This window comes from Platalea leucorodia (genome assembly GCF_965183815.1).
Source record: "Platalea leucorodia genome assembly, chromosome: Z".
Lineage (NCBI taxonomy): Eukaryota > Metazoa > Chordata > Aves > Pelecaniformes > Threskiornithidae > Platalea > Platalea leucorodia.
In genome coordinates, this window is record NC_138858.1 from 64,875,011 (window position 1) to 64,887,594 (window position 12,584).

General features: G+C 43.3%; 1 protein-coding gene across 1 annotated transcript in view; it reads right to left on the minus strand.

Moving 5' to 3' along the window:
- The window catches only part of EPB41L4A (erythrocyte membrane protein band 4.1 like 4A), a gene marked incomplete at its 3' end in the record, with an annotated part of 134,826 nt that extends 124,976 nt beyond the window's left edge, over positions 1–9,850 (minus strand). Inside the window, exon 1 of the mRNA XM_082336219.1 lies at positions 9,741–9,850. Within this exon, the coding sequence (XP_082192345.1) occupies positions 9,741–9,839 (99 nt within the window). The 5' untranslated portion in view covers positions 9,840–9,850. The remainder of the gene's footprint in view (positions 1–9,740) is intronic.
- Positions 9,851–12,584: the final 2,734 nt, after the last annotated feature.

The window sequence follows — 12,584 nt, forward strand, 5'->3', positions numbered from 1 at the left end:
CTTGCACTCCCTCATATTGTCTTCCCAGGTAGTAGAGACATGGCCACAGAAAACCACAGGAAACAACAATCTGATGGTTCCTCAGCACAAACAAAAACTGGAAAAGTAGTAGCAGTCGTGGCTTTCCAGTCCCATTTGGGTCTGACACACGACTTCTTTTCAACAGCCTTGATAAGAAGATTACACTACTTTATAAACAGCCATCTTCTATACCATAGGCAAATAGATAACAGCACTAAAATAGAAACAGAATTAGAACAGAGGCAAGGCCTAAGGCAGTATTCTTCTGTCTCTGGTGTTGGCCAACACCAGCTAGTTTTGAGGACAGTTTAATATGACCCCAGTAGGCAGATGTGAAGAGTCTGCTTTCATATTACATGTCATACCAGTATTCAGAGATTACCTCCTTTCAAAAGGGATATCTAACCATTTGTTTCAAGTTGTAAGTCAGTTCTGAACTCACTCCTCATTACTCACCTAAGTGTTCTTCCTCATTTTTTTAATTCTCAGTAGCTAGTTTCACCATTTTCCTGCGGTACTCACACATGGCATTAAAAAAAAAAAAAAGCTTATTTTCCCTTACGGTTCTGAATGTATCCCCTTATAAAGATACCTCTTGTTCTGGTATTCTTAAGGGAAAAAGAACTAAACCCCATTACATTCCTTCTAGCCACCATTCATCCACGAAATAGGAAAGAAGTTTGTCGCAATTTTTTTACACTGCGACACTGAGAATCTGCATAAAACTGATGAACCAAAACCAGAACTGTAATTTTTCCATATCTAGTTTATTTTAAAGATTCATAATAAACTAGATCTTCAATATTTAAGCAGGTATTACTATAGATAGAAAATAGTTTTGGTGACACTGCGAATAACCTATTCTTAGATATAAATGAGATCTTACAGTGAAATATATAGTATGCAAAAAATAAGAACCAGGTCTGGTGTTTTTCATCTGGATGATCTTTCTTCTGGCTCAATCCTGCAAGATGCTCAAATGCCTTTAGTTCTGCAAAGTGTTAAAGCATGTGCTTACACACATTAGTAGTCATGCCAAATTTTACCACTAATTACATAGGGAAACTGCCATTTTCTGCCTTCCAAATACTTTTCATGCAATTGAGATATAAAAGATCCTCCTTTTCCATTACTAAAAGGCATTTTGTCTCACACAGCCAAAGAATTTATCCCTCAGTGCATGCAGTTCTCATTTTCCTGAGAACACAGGAAAGATAGTAAAGTGCTGAGCCACTTATTATCAAACTGGCTCACTCAACCTCATACAGATTTTACCCACATACCCAAAACTTCAAGAACTAGGGGAAGACAGTGTCTTCTTGTCTGGCTCATAGAGAGCCATCTGTAACCCTGAAAAGTTTAAAAGGTAAATACTGACAAGTAAATAAGTACATGAACCATACAAAATATAGCCCACTTTTTTCTCCCCATTAGTAACTATCCATGACTGTAATTACTTTATTATATATTTTAAATGTAAGCAGAAGGAGCAGTTGGATTTCACAGGATGTAAAGGATTCTCCTTATTAAACATAACTAATGCAAATACCTGATAGGAGGGAGGGTTTGCCACTTTATGCACTTCCCTCGCGTCACACCAAGACAGAATAAAGAACTTCACCAGGGGCAATGAGAAAGAAAGGTTTCCTTACGAACCTCTGAGACTTCTAACAACCAAGCTTTAACAAAACACCCCTGGTGCCATAGGTTAATGATGCATTCAACTCACTAAAGATTTCCATGAAGAATGATAAAAAAATCCCTACACAGGTATTTTAAATTTTAGTTGTTACTTTCAGTAATGATGGTTTGTACTATCAATTCAAAGAAACTACTGAGATGTCTTTTTTCCAGTTCTGCAAAGGTTCTACTAGAATTGCATTTCACAAAAGGTATCTTCCCTTGTCATCACAGCATTTATTTTCCTCTCTCACTCATATTCCCAACTGTTTCTCTCTCTCTTGACTTCTAACCTCCCCAATACTACTGTTTTTCTTTTCCTCCCCCTTACATAAAGAATGCAAATCCACTGGCTGTGTGATTACTGCTGGCTGTGTTCCCTTATACACCTCAGACTGGACCATCCCGACTCATTTTCTTACAGGTAAGCACCTGCCTCCCGAAGAGTAACAAAGCACAGTCTACTTCTTACCAGTGGGACAACAGGCAAAACAAGGTATGGTATGTTTATGGTGATATTTAAATCTCTAAATATGACTATTGAAATTTTAGCTTTAAAAAAATCAATATTTATGGTCACAAACCAAGCAATACAGCCTTCTACCAGAAATAAAAAAGCACATTTCCCACTTGGCAAAACAGACAGGTTCCCCTCTTAATGCTGCAGCAAAACTGAAGGAGCAGTGTTCTCATTTCGCAATGTTTCTATTGGTTTTCCACTTCTAAATGATAGCATGCGTTGACCCTAGGCATGTCCCTTTAACCTTACTGCCTACAGCATTCAACCATCCCCAACACAGCACACAAAGGAAGAAGTGGGAACAAAAGCACAATCAATACTGAAATTACAATCTTCATTTTAAACTATGAAATTGAATTGGTATGCAGCAAGCAGAAGATGTGTAGTAAAAATGCAGTTTGCAAAATTCTACACGGATATTGAAATATGATTATTCACTTGCAAAGATCTCATTTCTGAATAAAATGCAGCTAATATAGCTGATCTATCATTACAAAAATTAAATCCTCTTGAGGAAAATAAGAGTTTAAGTTAAAAAAAAACACTGACAAGAATGAAGAAAGGAGAATGCATCAGTAATCTCTTACCTTTCTACCAAAAATATGGATATTAGTAATGATGCAACATGACTAATACATAACTTCTCATATTTTCATATGTGCTCAATACCATCTTAGCAACAGATATTTTACAGTGTGAAGTGACATGAAACTATAGCTTCTTAATGAAATTCTTTCTGAAGCACCTTTCAAATTATTCAGTCTCTTCAAGAGTTGTCCTCATACCACATCATAATTTTTATCAGTTTTCTTTCTTGAGAGGAAGGGTTGCAATTCTGCAGTTGAATTTTAGTTTAGAACTTTAATAAACTAAAATTAATAAAATATCAGATGGTATTTAAAGATATTAAATACACTAATATAAGAAATGTTCAATCCAAGTTACAGAAATCCAAAAGCATTTAATAAAAAGGCCACCTCACACAGCTTACATTTGCCCTGGTTATATTAAGAAATTAGCACTCACTGAAACCAGCAAAACAGACCCCTCTGACAGTATTATTGCTCAAACCTCAGGTTCACTAAGAGGTAACTTCATTTAAAAGTTAATGGATTTCCCTCTTGCTGTCATGCTGGTTTCATTAATTTAGTTAAGTGCACCTAGGGAAAATCAAGTGTCTCAGTGTTCATTTATTTTATGGTTATTCCCTGGAGTATTCAAAATTGCTGGTCTCATCTGTAAAGATACTGGTGAAATTAGTAATCTATTTCAAATATGTGACAGTAATTTTGAGACGTAGTTAACAGCAAGGTTCATGAGCCCTTTTGTTCTTTTAATTCTTTTTTAACTAGAATTGTGCACTATTTCAGTCCATTTGTAGACGACTGAAATAGTGCACAATTATACATGCACCATCTTGTACTCAATGTGCAATCAGATGACTATTTTATATCCATAATAGAAATTTTAAAAAGAATAGTATCTTTCTAATATGGAAGTGCTATGGAGTATCATTAATTTACATCTTTGTTAAAACTTTTTTTTCTTGCTTTTGTTACAAACAATCCTTAGATGTATTGCATCTACGACATTAAAGAAGAAAACACGTTCTTATTTACACTTGGAGCTTGACAATATTATCTGTTTCGTTTCCCTGCTGCTGTGCAAAATATGAACAAATAACAGAAAACTGTACTTTTACAAAGAAAAGAAATTACGAGGTTGCCAACAAGACTTGGAATGGTATCAGATTTTCTAAATACTGTTTTCAGTGTTTAAAAAAAAAAAAAAAGCTGGATTTCAAGATTGTGTCCTTTTAACCAATTCACTTATTAACTGTTCTTTTCAAAACAATATTCTGAATATCTAGAAGAATCTGCCTTGAAAGTATCTATTAACCAATACCAAACAGGGCAGAAGAAAGAATATGATTTAATATGCTTGAGTTTTGATATTACAGTTTAGTAATTACTGTAGGTGGTAAGTAAATTACCATAGGTGGAAAGCAACTGCACTCTACCATTAAAAAGATTTTTAGGATTTCTGAAATAGTGTACCTGCATAATTAAGAACATTTCTTACAGAAAGATGCTTTCCTTTTTAAAAAATGTAGATGTATAAAACAGCAGAAATCACAATCACAAAGAATACATTCCATACTCACACAGCAAATGACTACCAATTTGACTTTTAATGCCAACTCACATTTAGAATAATTAACACAACATAAGATCTTTCTATTCATAGGGCTCTATTTTCTGCTGACATGTGCATTCATTAAGCATTTTCACCAGGGAATAAAATAGGAGCCACCATTCCCATATTGACTCCTTGAAGTCCCTGGAGCTAATTTAGCTTGATCCAAAAGTACACCCCGCATTTTCTGTATATACTAAATTTTGAAGGCATGAAGCCTGGAACATTTTGAACTGCTCAGATTTAAAAAAAAAAAAAAAAAAGAAAAAAAACAAAAAAGAACCAATAAACTTCACTGGGGAGTGAAACAAGAAAAATCATGCCAGAATAATCCCCAGAAAACTTTCTAAGAAATGGTATGTTTACGTATTTCTATATATCATACTAATCATATTGTCAATTATTCCGTAAGTTTCTTAACAACATGTATCATATTCTGATGAACTCACTCATGTTTTTTACATATCAAGTCATTTAACAAAGTTCCTAACCTCAGTCACTCACTATTTCGGGGGGGGGGGGGGGGTGAGGGGGTGGGGGGGGGGGGTGTTTATTTTTTTAAACCCTGTTGAGATGTTGAAGCCTGCTTTTAGATTGTTGGATCTCATTTTGTTAAATTCTCAGTAAATTCTCAGTAAATCATCATGAAGAAAAATCTGTCTGCTTATTTCCCAGATAAAAAACACGCACTTTGGAGACTGAGTACCTTATACAGAGATACAACCTGTAAGTGTAGCTCACAAACTATACTCTGTAACAATAGAAATGCATCTCTGTATGGAGACCCACATATGGAGGGCCAGACAGCCTTGTATGCAATTAACAGAAGTAGCAATTAACATTTTAACATACCAAGTAAGCGGCATTCAGGCCAGAATATCACTGTTAGATGGTACTACCTAATAAAATAATGTTACAGAACATACACTATAAATGGAGTCTTCCAGGAAGAATTAGTATATCTATCCTGTTCAGCACTTCTCCTACAATGAAACTTCACTATTGGCCCATTACACATGTCAAATTAAATAGGACTTAGACAGCACAAAAATAGTGCTCAGAGAGGAATTTCAAGGAATACTTCAAAAATGCCATGACCAGATGGCTTAAGACTAATTAGAGAGCTTGTTCACTGGAGAAGTAGCTAATATTTTTTGAAGAACTTTATGCCAACCAGACATACAAACATAATATAGAGATGTTTCATAATATTTTTAACTTCTTCAGGAAAAAGAAAACAAACATTTGCCTTAAATAATGTTTTCAAGAAAAATAAGTGAGTTGTTAAATTCCTGTTACGTACACATTACAGGATGGCCGTTCTTTCTGAAACAGCTAATCACAAATAGGCTTCATAGCAGTATTTTCTAAGGGCCCATAGAGGTTTCTTTGACCTCCAATAACAAGTCTGTGCAACAAGGCACACCAATCTCCTTCTGCAAGGACAATTACTCGAGTTCTTAAGGGAGTGAAAATATGTAATGCCCACAACCCGTCAGCCAAGTATCATGTCAAAACACTATTGACATGTCTTGTGACATCAACAAATAAGCTATACCTACTTAGAAGGTAGTAGTACCAGACCATAAAAATGCCTAAGTTATTGTTTAATCTATGTGAAGATGAGTCAAAGTAACAGTCCTGGAAAAGTGATTATTTTTCAGTTAACAGCTGATTCTTACCATGTTTGTAGCAAAAGTCTGTTAAAAAAAAAAAAAAAAAAAAAAAAAAAAGAAACAACCATTTCTTAATTGGCATCTTTTTTAGAGGAAAAGCTGCCCCAACCTAAGATTCTATACCTTGATTAGACAAACTGTACCAGAACCTGATGAATAGCCTCTTTTAATCCAAAATTGTTTGGACTAACAACTGCCATTGCCTTACTGTCTCAAAACATGCACTCTCCAAAATATCTCTCACTGTTAATGTACTATAGGGAAACATAAAAATTGAGATTATGAGATACCTGATGCCCTTTCCTGGTTATCTAGCTATTATCAGCCTGCTGTAAACCTGAAGGCTGCAGAGCCAGCTTCCACATTTTCACACAACAGTGCTCTGACCTTAAACCACAAAGACATAAAGGGAGAACAGCAAGACAGCACTGCTAACAGTGAGAAAAGAGAAACAAACTATGAGAAACAAAACTCAGTTTGAGCAACTGCAAGGAAGAGGTCATCACAAACTCCTCCAGACAGCGTGGCCCACAGCAGCCTAGAGGGCTGGGAACTTTATTCCTGGCTCTGATGTTGACCTGTTGCATGCCCTTGGAAAAGTCACTCGACCTCTTTGCACCTCAGCTTCCCCACTTGGAACCAGAAAAAAACAATCCTTTCCTTTCCCTAACAAGCTCTTTGAAATCTACACAGAAGGGACAAGTATCGCTAAATTGCACTCAAAGTCGTAGTCTTGTGCCACCTCTGCTCATTGTTTCAATACAATTTAAAGCCCACTGTAGTACCAAGAATGTGTTAATAAAAATGGTAATTAAAAAATGTCGTATTTTGCTGCATATAGTTGCTGTCAAGCATAGCAAGTCATACATAACTACCATGCAAACTAAGCAATGCATCTTCCAAACTCTACATCAGTTCAGAAACAAGTATCTACTTCATGCCTTTATTTCAGATTCACTGAAGAAACGAAGTTGCGTAGGACTCCTACAGTCACAGAGCTCAGTCTTCCACCCTTCAAAGCAAACAGGACTAAATCCACTAATATGAAGTACATAGACAGTAAATAGCTATTAAGTTGTGGTTTTTATTTCTAGCAGATGTGCATCTGCTTGGGCGAAAAGAAGGGAACGAAGTTGCTTGTATAACCACTTAATACCTCTGCTCTTGTAATAGCTCAAGATTTGTAAAACAGTACCAAACATATAAGTTTCCTGTGTAGCCTTGAACCCAATTTAAAGTGTGGGGACAAAAGAAAGATCACATCTAGGATCTAAAGTTCTAAGGAAATCTTTGTTTTAAAATAAAATGTGTAAGAACATTTATAATCTATACCTCAGTGTCAAAGCTGAAATTCTATAAAAACAAATGGGAGACTCTGCATTTTTAGGCATATACATGCTAACAAAAGAATTAAAACAAAACATTCATATTTCAAGGTTAAAGTGCCAAATGACAGAACACGACAAATTTTAAGTTCTGTTTTACTAATAAATAATTATATAACTCCAGTGGGAACCTGTAGAATAAAACCAACATGAATGCTCCCTGAGCAGTTTAAAATGGCATAAGCCAGGACTCAGTTGAAAGAGCCGGTTCTGCCCTCCTCCAGCTGTGAAGCCGATCAGGGCACCGATCCAGCCGAAGGCTAACCCAGCAAAAGGAAAACCAGCGGTTACCCTTCAGCTGGACATGCGCTGCTCTTCACACGCAGCTGCACAAACACTTGTGCGAGTACAAAGGCCAGGGAGAACACAATGGTGGAAACCATTTAGGGGAGAGCTAGGCAGTTGCTCTGTGGAGGCTTTCAAATGTTCATGGAGCTACTGCGCTGGGGTGTGGTTTCACATTATACAAATTTAATCTTAAAAAAAAAAAAAAAAAAAAAAACAGGCTGCTACAGAAAGGGAGGTTCTCCTTTCCCTAAAGTTCCCTGACATGCAGTCTCAGTGCCTACCCCAAAATGTTAACGAACTACTACTTTTCTGTCAGATCTGCACACTGTTCCAACTGCTTCTATGACTGCCCCATGGTTAGATTCAAGACAGAGAAGGAGCAGGTGGAAGGGGTGAAAGCTTCAGCATCATACCACATTCAGATCACACTAAGAATGGCAGGAAACCACACCCTCCTCTTAAACTAGACAGTTCCCAACATTGCAAGTCACGCGTTCTTAAAAAGAAGTTACAGCTTCATTCCCTTTCTTTCCCATGGGACATTAATTCTTATTAGACACTGCACAAACCTGTCACCTTTCAGGGTTTGGATTCATGAAGCTAACCGTAGGACTATCTTTGCAGATTATTCTTTTAATATACTACTTCTGTGACTGCACATTTACAGGCTACAAAAGCATATATGCATACATAACATACATACCCACATCTGCACATATAAGTAAGTTTTTCATAAGTGTCTAAACTTAGACTTCAAAGACCCTACGTAGGTACCGAATTCCGGCGTCACAGTGATTTGCATACTCCTCTGTGCTAAGCATGGATTTATGAGCCTACCTGCAAGCAGTTGATTCAGCAAAGCCTGACAATTCTCCACACATGTGGAGCTGGTAGTGCCACAGATTATAGTTAAAATTACATTGTTAAAGTTAGACGCCCTCTCCCCCTCTTTGGGTTTTCCTTTCCCCAGTTGCTTGACCAAACTTCAGTCATTCAAGCTGAAACATACGGGCATACAGATTTTTATTTTTTGCCTGTCTTAGGTAAAATAGATCAGCCATTTCCAAGAATAAATGTTAAAAGAACTGAGTTCTTTCTTCTTTTTTTTTTCTCATCCAACATTGAAACCACGTTCTTACGTTGCTAATAAATGCAAGTCTCCGGCTTTTCAAACAAGGGCTTCAAGTGTCTGCGAGATGCCCTTTGCTGTCATCAGGCTTAACCAAACAGGACCAAGTCAAGGGCCTTTAGAAAAATCTCAGTTTTCACATGCTCTGTCAGGGCTCATTAGCGTTTGGCAGATGACTACTTTGAAGAGTTCATCGGCGCCGAGCCTGCTGCAGCAGCGCAAAAGCTTTTCCCACCGCCCAGGCTACCGGCCACAGGGCTGGAAAGGAGGCTGGACCTTCACCCCTCCGCTCGGGAGCTGCCGCCCCGCCGGCCCCGGGGCCGGGGGGAGGCTGCGGGCTCTGCCCCGCTGCCGGCGGCCTCTCCCCCGGCGAGGCGGGCAGCTGCGGGCAGGGCACGGCGGGGAGCGGCGGCCACAGGCAGCGGGAGAGGGGAGCGACCCAACAGGGGTGCGCAACCGCCTGCCCGCACCGCCGCCTTTTTCTTTCCTTTTTTTTTTTTTTGATAGCACGTACAGAAAAATACTTGCGCCAAGTGTCCCGAGTGCTCCGGAACGGTCGGCACCTGCTCACTGAAATTAGTATCTCCAAGTGAAGTCCCCCAAGCCACGTCTGCCCCACCGGCACGCGTCTTCCCGATTCATCTGTCCCTTGCGCGACCGCAACCAAAGTTACGAAATTATTTTTTCGCCTCCCGCGGGATCCCGAAAACCCTTTTTCCCACCGCCGCTCCCTTCCCGGCTACCGAAGCGCGGCGGGGCGGCAGAGGCCGCCGGGCAGCCGCACCGCACGGCGCCGAGCCCGGCTCTCCCGCAGCGCATCCCGCAGCCCCGCCGGCCGCCCTCACCTTGATGCCCTGTTGCTGGGTGGTCAGGGTCAGCTTGGACTCGTCCAGGAGCAAAACTTCGCAGTAGAATTCCTCCGGGACCGCGCAGAAACAGCCCATGCCTGCTGCGATGGCCGGGGACGGGGCGGGGAGGCGGGAAGAGCCCCGAGCGGCGGCGGAGAGGGGCTGAGGCGCAGCCGGGGCTGGGCCGCGCCCGGCTCCGCGCCCCGCCGCAGCGGCTGGAGGCCGGCGGCTGCTAGGGCGCAGCGCCCGGCCCCACGGGGCGGCCCTCCGCCTCCGCCGCCATCCCGCGGAAGAGCCTGGACGGGGGGTGCCGGGCGCTCCCTGTGGGAAAGGGGGAGGAAAAAGACCGGCGGCTTTTTAGGAAGGAGCCCAGGGCACAGCCCTCGCCCGCGGCTGGCTGTCACGGCGGCTCCTCCGCCGCTGCCGCCCCGGGGAGGTACCGAGCCGCCCACCCGCCCCGTCCCCCGCCCCGACCGCGCACGTTTCTGCGCCTCCTCTTTGTGTGGAGGAGCGGGCGCGGGGAGAGCCCCGCCGCCGCCGCCGCCGCCGGGGATGGAGGGGCGGGGGGTGTCCCCGCCCGGCGAGCGCGTTACCGCCGGCCGCGGAGCTGCCAGCGGAGCGGGGCGGCGGCCGTGCCCGGCGGGCGCGGCGCTGGCCTCCCCCGGCTGCCCGCGGCCATGTAGGGAGGGCGCCGGCCGCCGCTCGCCTGCTCCCCCCGGCGGGGGCGGAGGGATGGGGGGGAGCGCGGCCGGGCGCCGGGTGCGACCCAGCCGACGGGGAGCCGCCGGCCGCCTCCCGCCGGCCGCCGCGCAGGGCTCCCCCCGGGCGGGCGGCGGCGGACCGGGGCGGCTTTCAGACGGAGGCCGGCAGACGGCACCTGCCCGGCCGAGGAGCCGCCGCCCGGGGCCTGGACGCTCCGCGCTCGCCCGCCCGGCACCGGCAGCGGCCCCGTCCCCGGCGCAGCAAGCGGACCGGCCCGCGGCACCGCGCCGCATCTGGCGGTGGCCCACCGGCATCCCAGGTCTGGAGCCGGATCCTCGGTGCCCTCTCCCGGGGCTCAGCTGTGCCGGCTGCCGGCGGTGGGGCGGGGGAGGTGGCCCCCATCCCGATCCTGGTGCCGGTGCCGGGCCGCCCCCCTCGGTTCCCCCCGCCGGCTCCTGCCGCCGCTGCCCGCCGCACGCCGCGGCAGCACTGACCCCTGCTGGGCCGCGGCCTCGGGGGGCGCCGGGGCCGCGCTGCCCCCTGCGCCGGCGGCGGGGCCGTGGGTGCTCCCGGAAAGGCATCGGGTCGGGGAGGGAGTTTTGTCCCCGAGCGTCGCGGGGGAGGGCTTCAGGACACCGGTGAGGGTCCAGCAGAGGCTGACTTTGAAAGTAGCCTTGGCAGGAAATGGTTTCTCCAACATGCTGTTAAATACTGAGCTTGCTGCAGATACATTTAGTTTAAAAACCAACAGCCGTGTAGTATTAAAAAAAAAAAAATAAAACCCAAAGAAAAGGTAGAACATAAAAGAACTCGCAGCTGGCCTTGCAGTTGCTGTTTACAGTTTCTGGAGCACACACCAGTCCACATTTGTATTTTAATTGCTGCACACCTCTGTAGTCTATGCTTTTTCCCCCTCAGGCAGAAAATTAAGCCCTGATCCGATAAGTGCCTGTGCATTTGCTTAAGTTTGCATGCATGAGTCGTCCTGTTGAAGATCATACAAAGTTTGCATGTGCAGATTTAAGAATATGCATAAATGTTTTTTGTATGATAGTTAACTTGCTCTTATTGCATAAGAAAAGGGCACAAGGAGATTTCTTATTTGAAAAACCCTGCTAGGTGTGTAGGAAAGTGTCACAGAGAACGATACCTCTGCTTTTAAATCCCTGCCCTAAATAAAACCCTGCTACTCCCAGGAAATACCACTTCCATTTTCTTGTTTGGTGCAGGTACTATTTAGACTTGGGCAGTGGGTTCTTGGAATCTCTGCATCGATCCGATAGGTGTGAAAACAGTGTTCCATGAGCACTGTGAAGATCAGGGCAAGAGGCTTTCTATATATTCATAAAAATACAGCCTTTTGAACAACTTACGGAATATGAAGTCTCCCAAAAGCTTAAAAATTCAAGTTCCTAACCTTGGTTTTTGGGCAGTATATACCCGAAAAGAATGTCATCTAGACAGCACAAGAAATTTTGATAAATTTACTCTTGGTTTTCTAAACACATTTTTCAAGCACGCTTCTTGAATCCTTCTGACAGTGGACAGTTTTCTAGAGAACAGATGGTTCCTTTTTCCCTCTCTTTAGTCTATTTAGATCCATATATCATGCACATCATGACATAAATTACCCCCTAAGTCAGTTAAAGTCATTATATATGTATAAATCACTGATTAATCAAGTGAGAGGGAGGGCTCAGTGAACTCAAAACCTGTTTTAAAACCTTTAATTATAATTTTTAAATGGCTTATATAGCTACATCACAATTCCACAGCTGAGCAGTTTAAATCAAGACTAGTCTTGGTTACAAGCAGTCCAAGTGAACTATTTCATGTCTTCTGTTTCTGAAGATCCATTTCACACTACTGCACATTAGCTGATTGGTCCACAGGGAATATATAAAATATGCACTCATGTTCAGCTGATGCCAGCATTTGGAACACAGAGCCATTAACATACGAACTTATCTCCTAGCCAGCCACTGCCAGTAGCTAGACGCTGATTCAGCAGCAGTACCAGAACCTGCCATTTGAGGTAAAAACCTGGGAGGGGGTCCTGGCCTGGAGAAGTGAGAAAATTAGCCGGGGAAGCAGAGGAAGAGGGCATGGGATCTATACTGGCAACCAGTATGAGCCCTG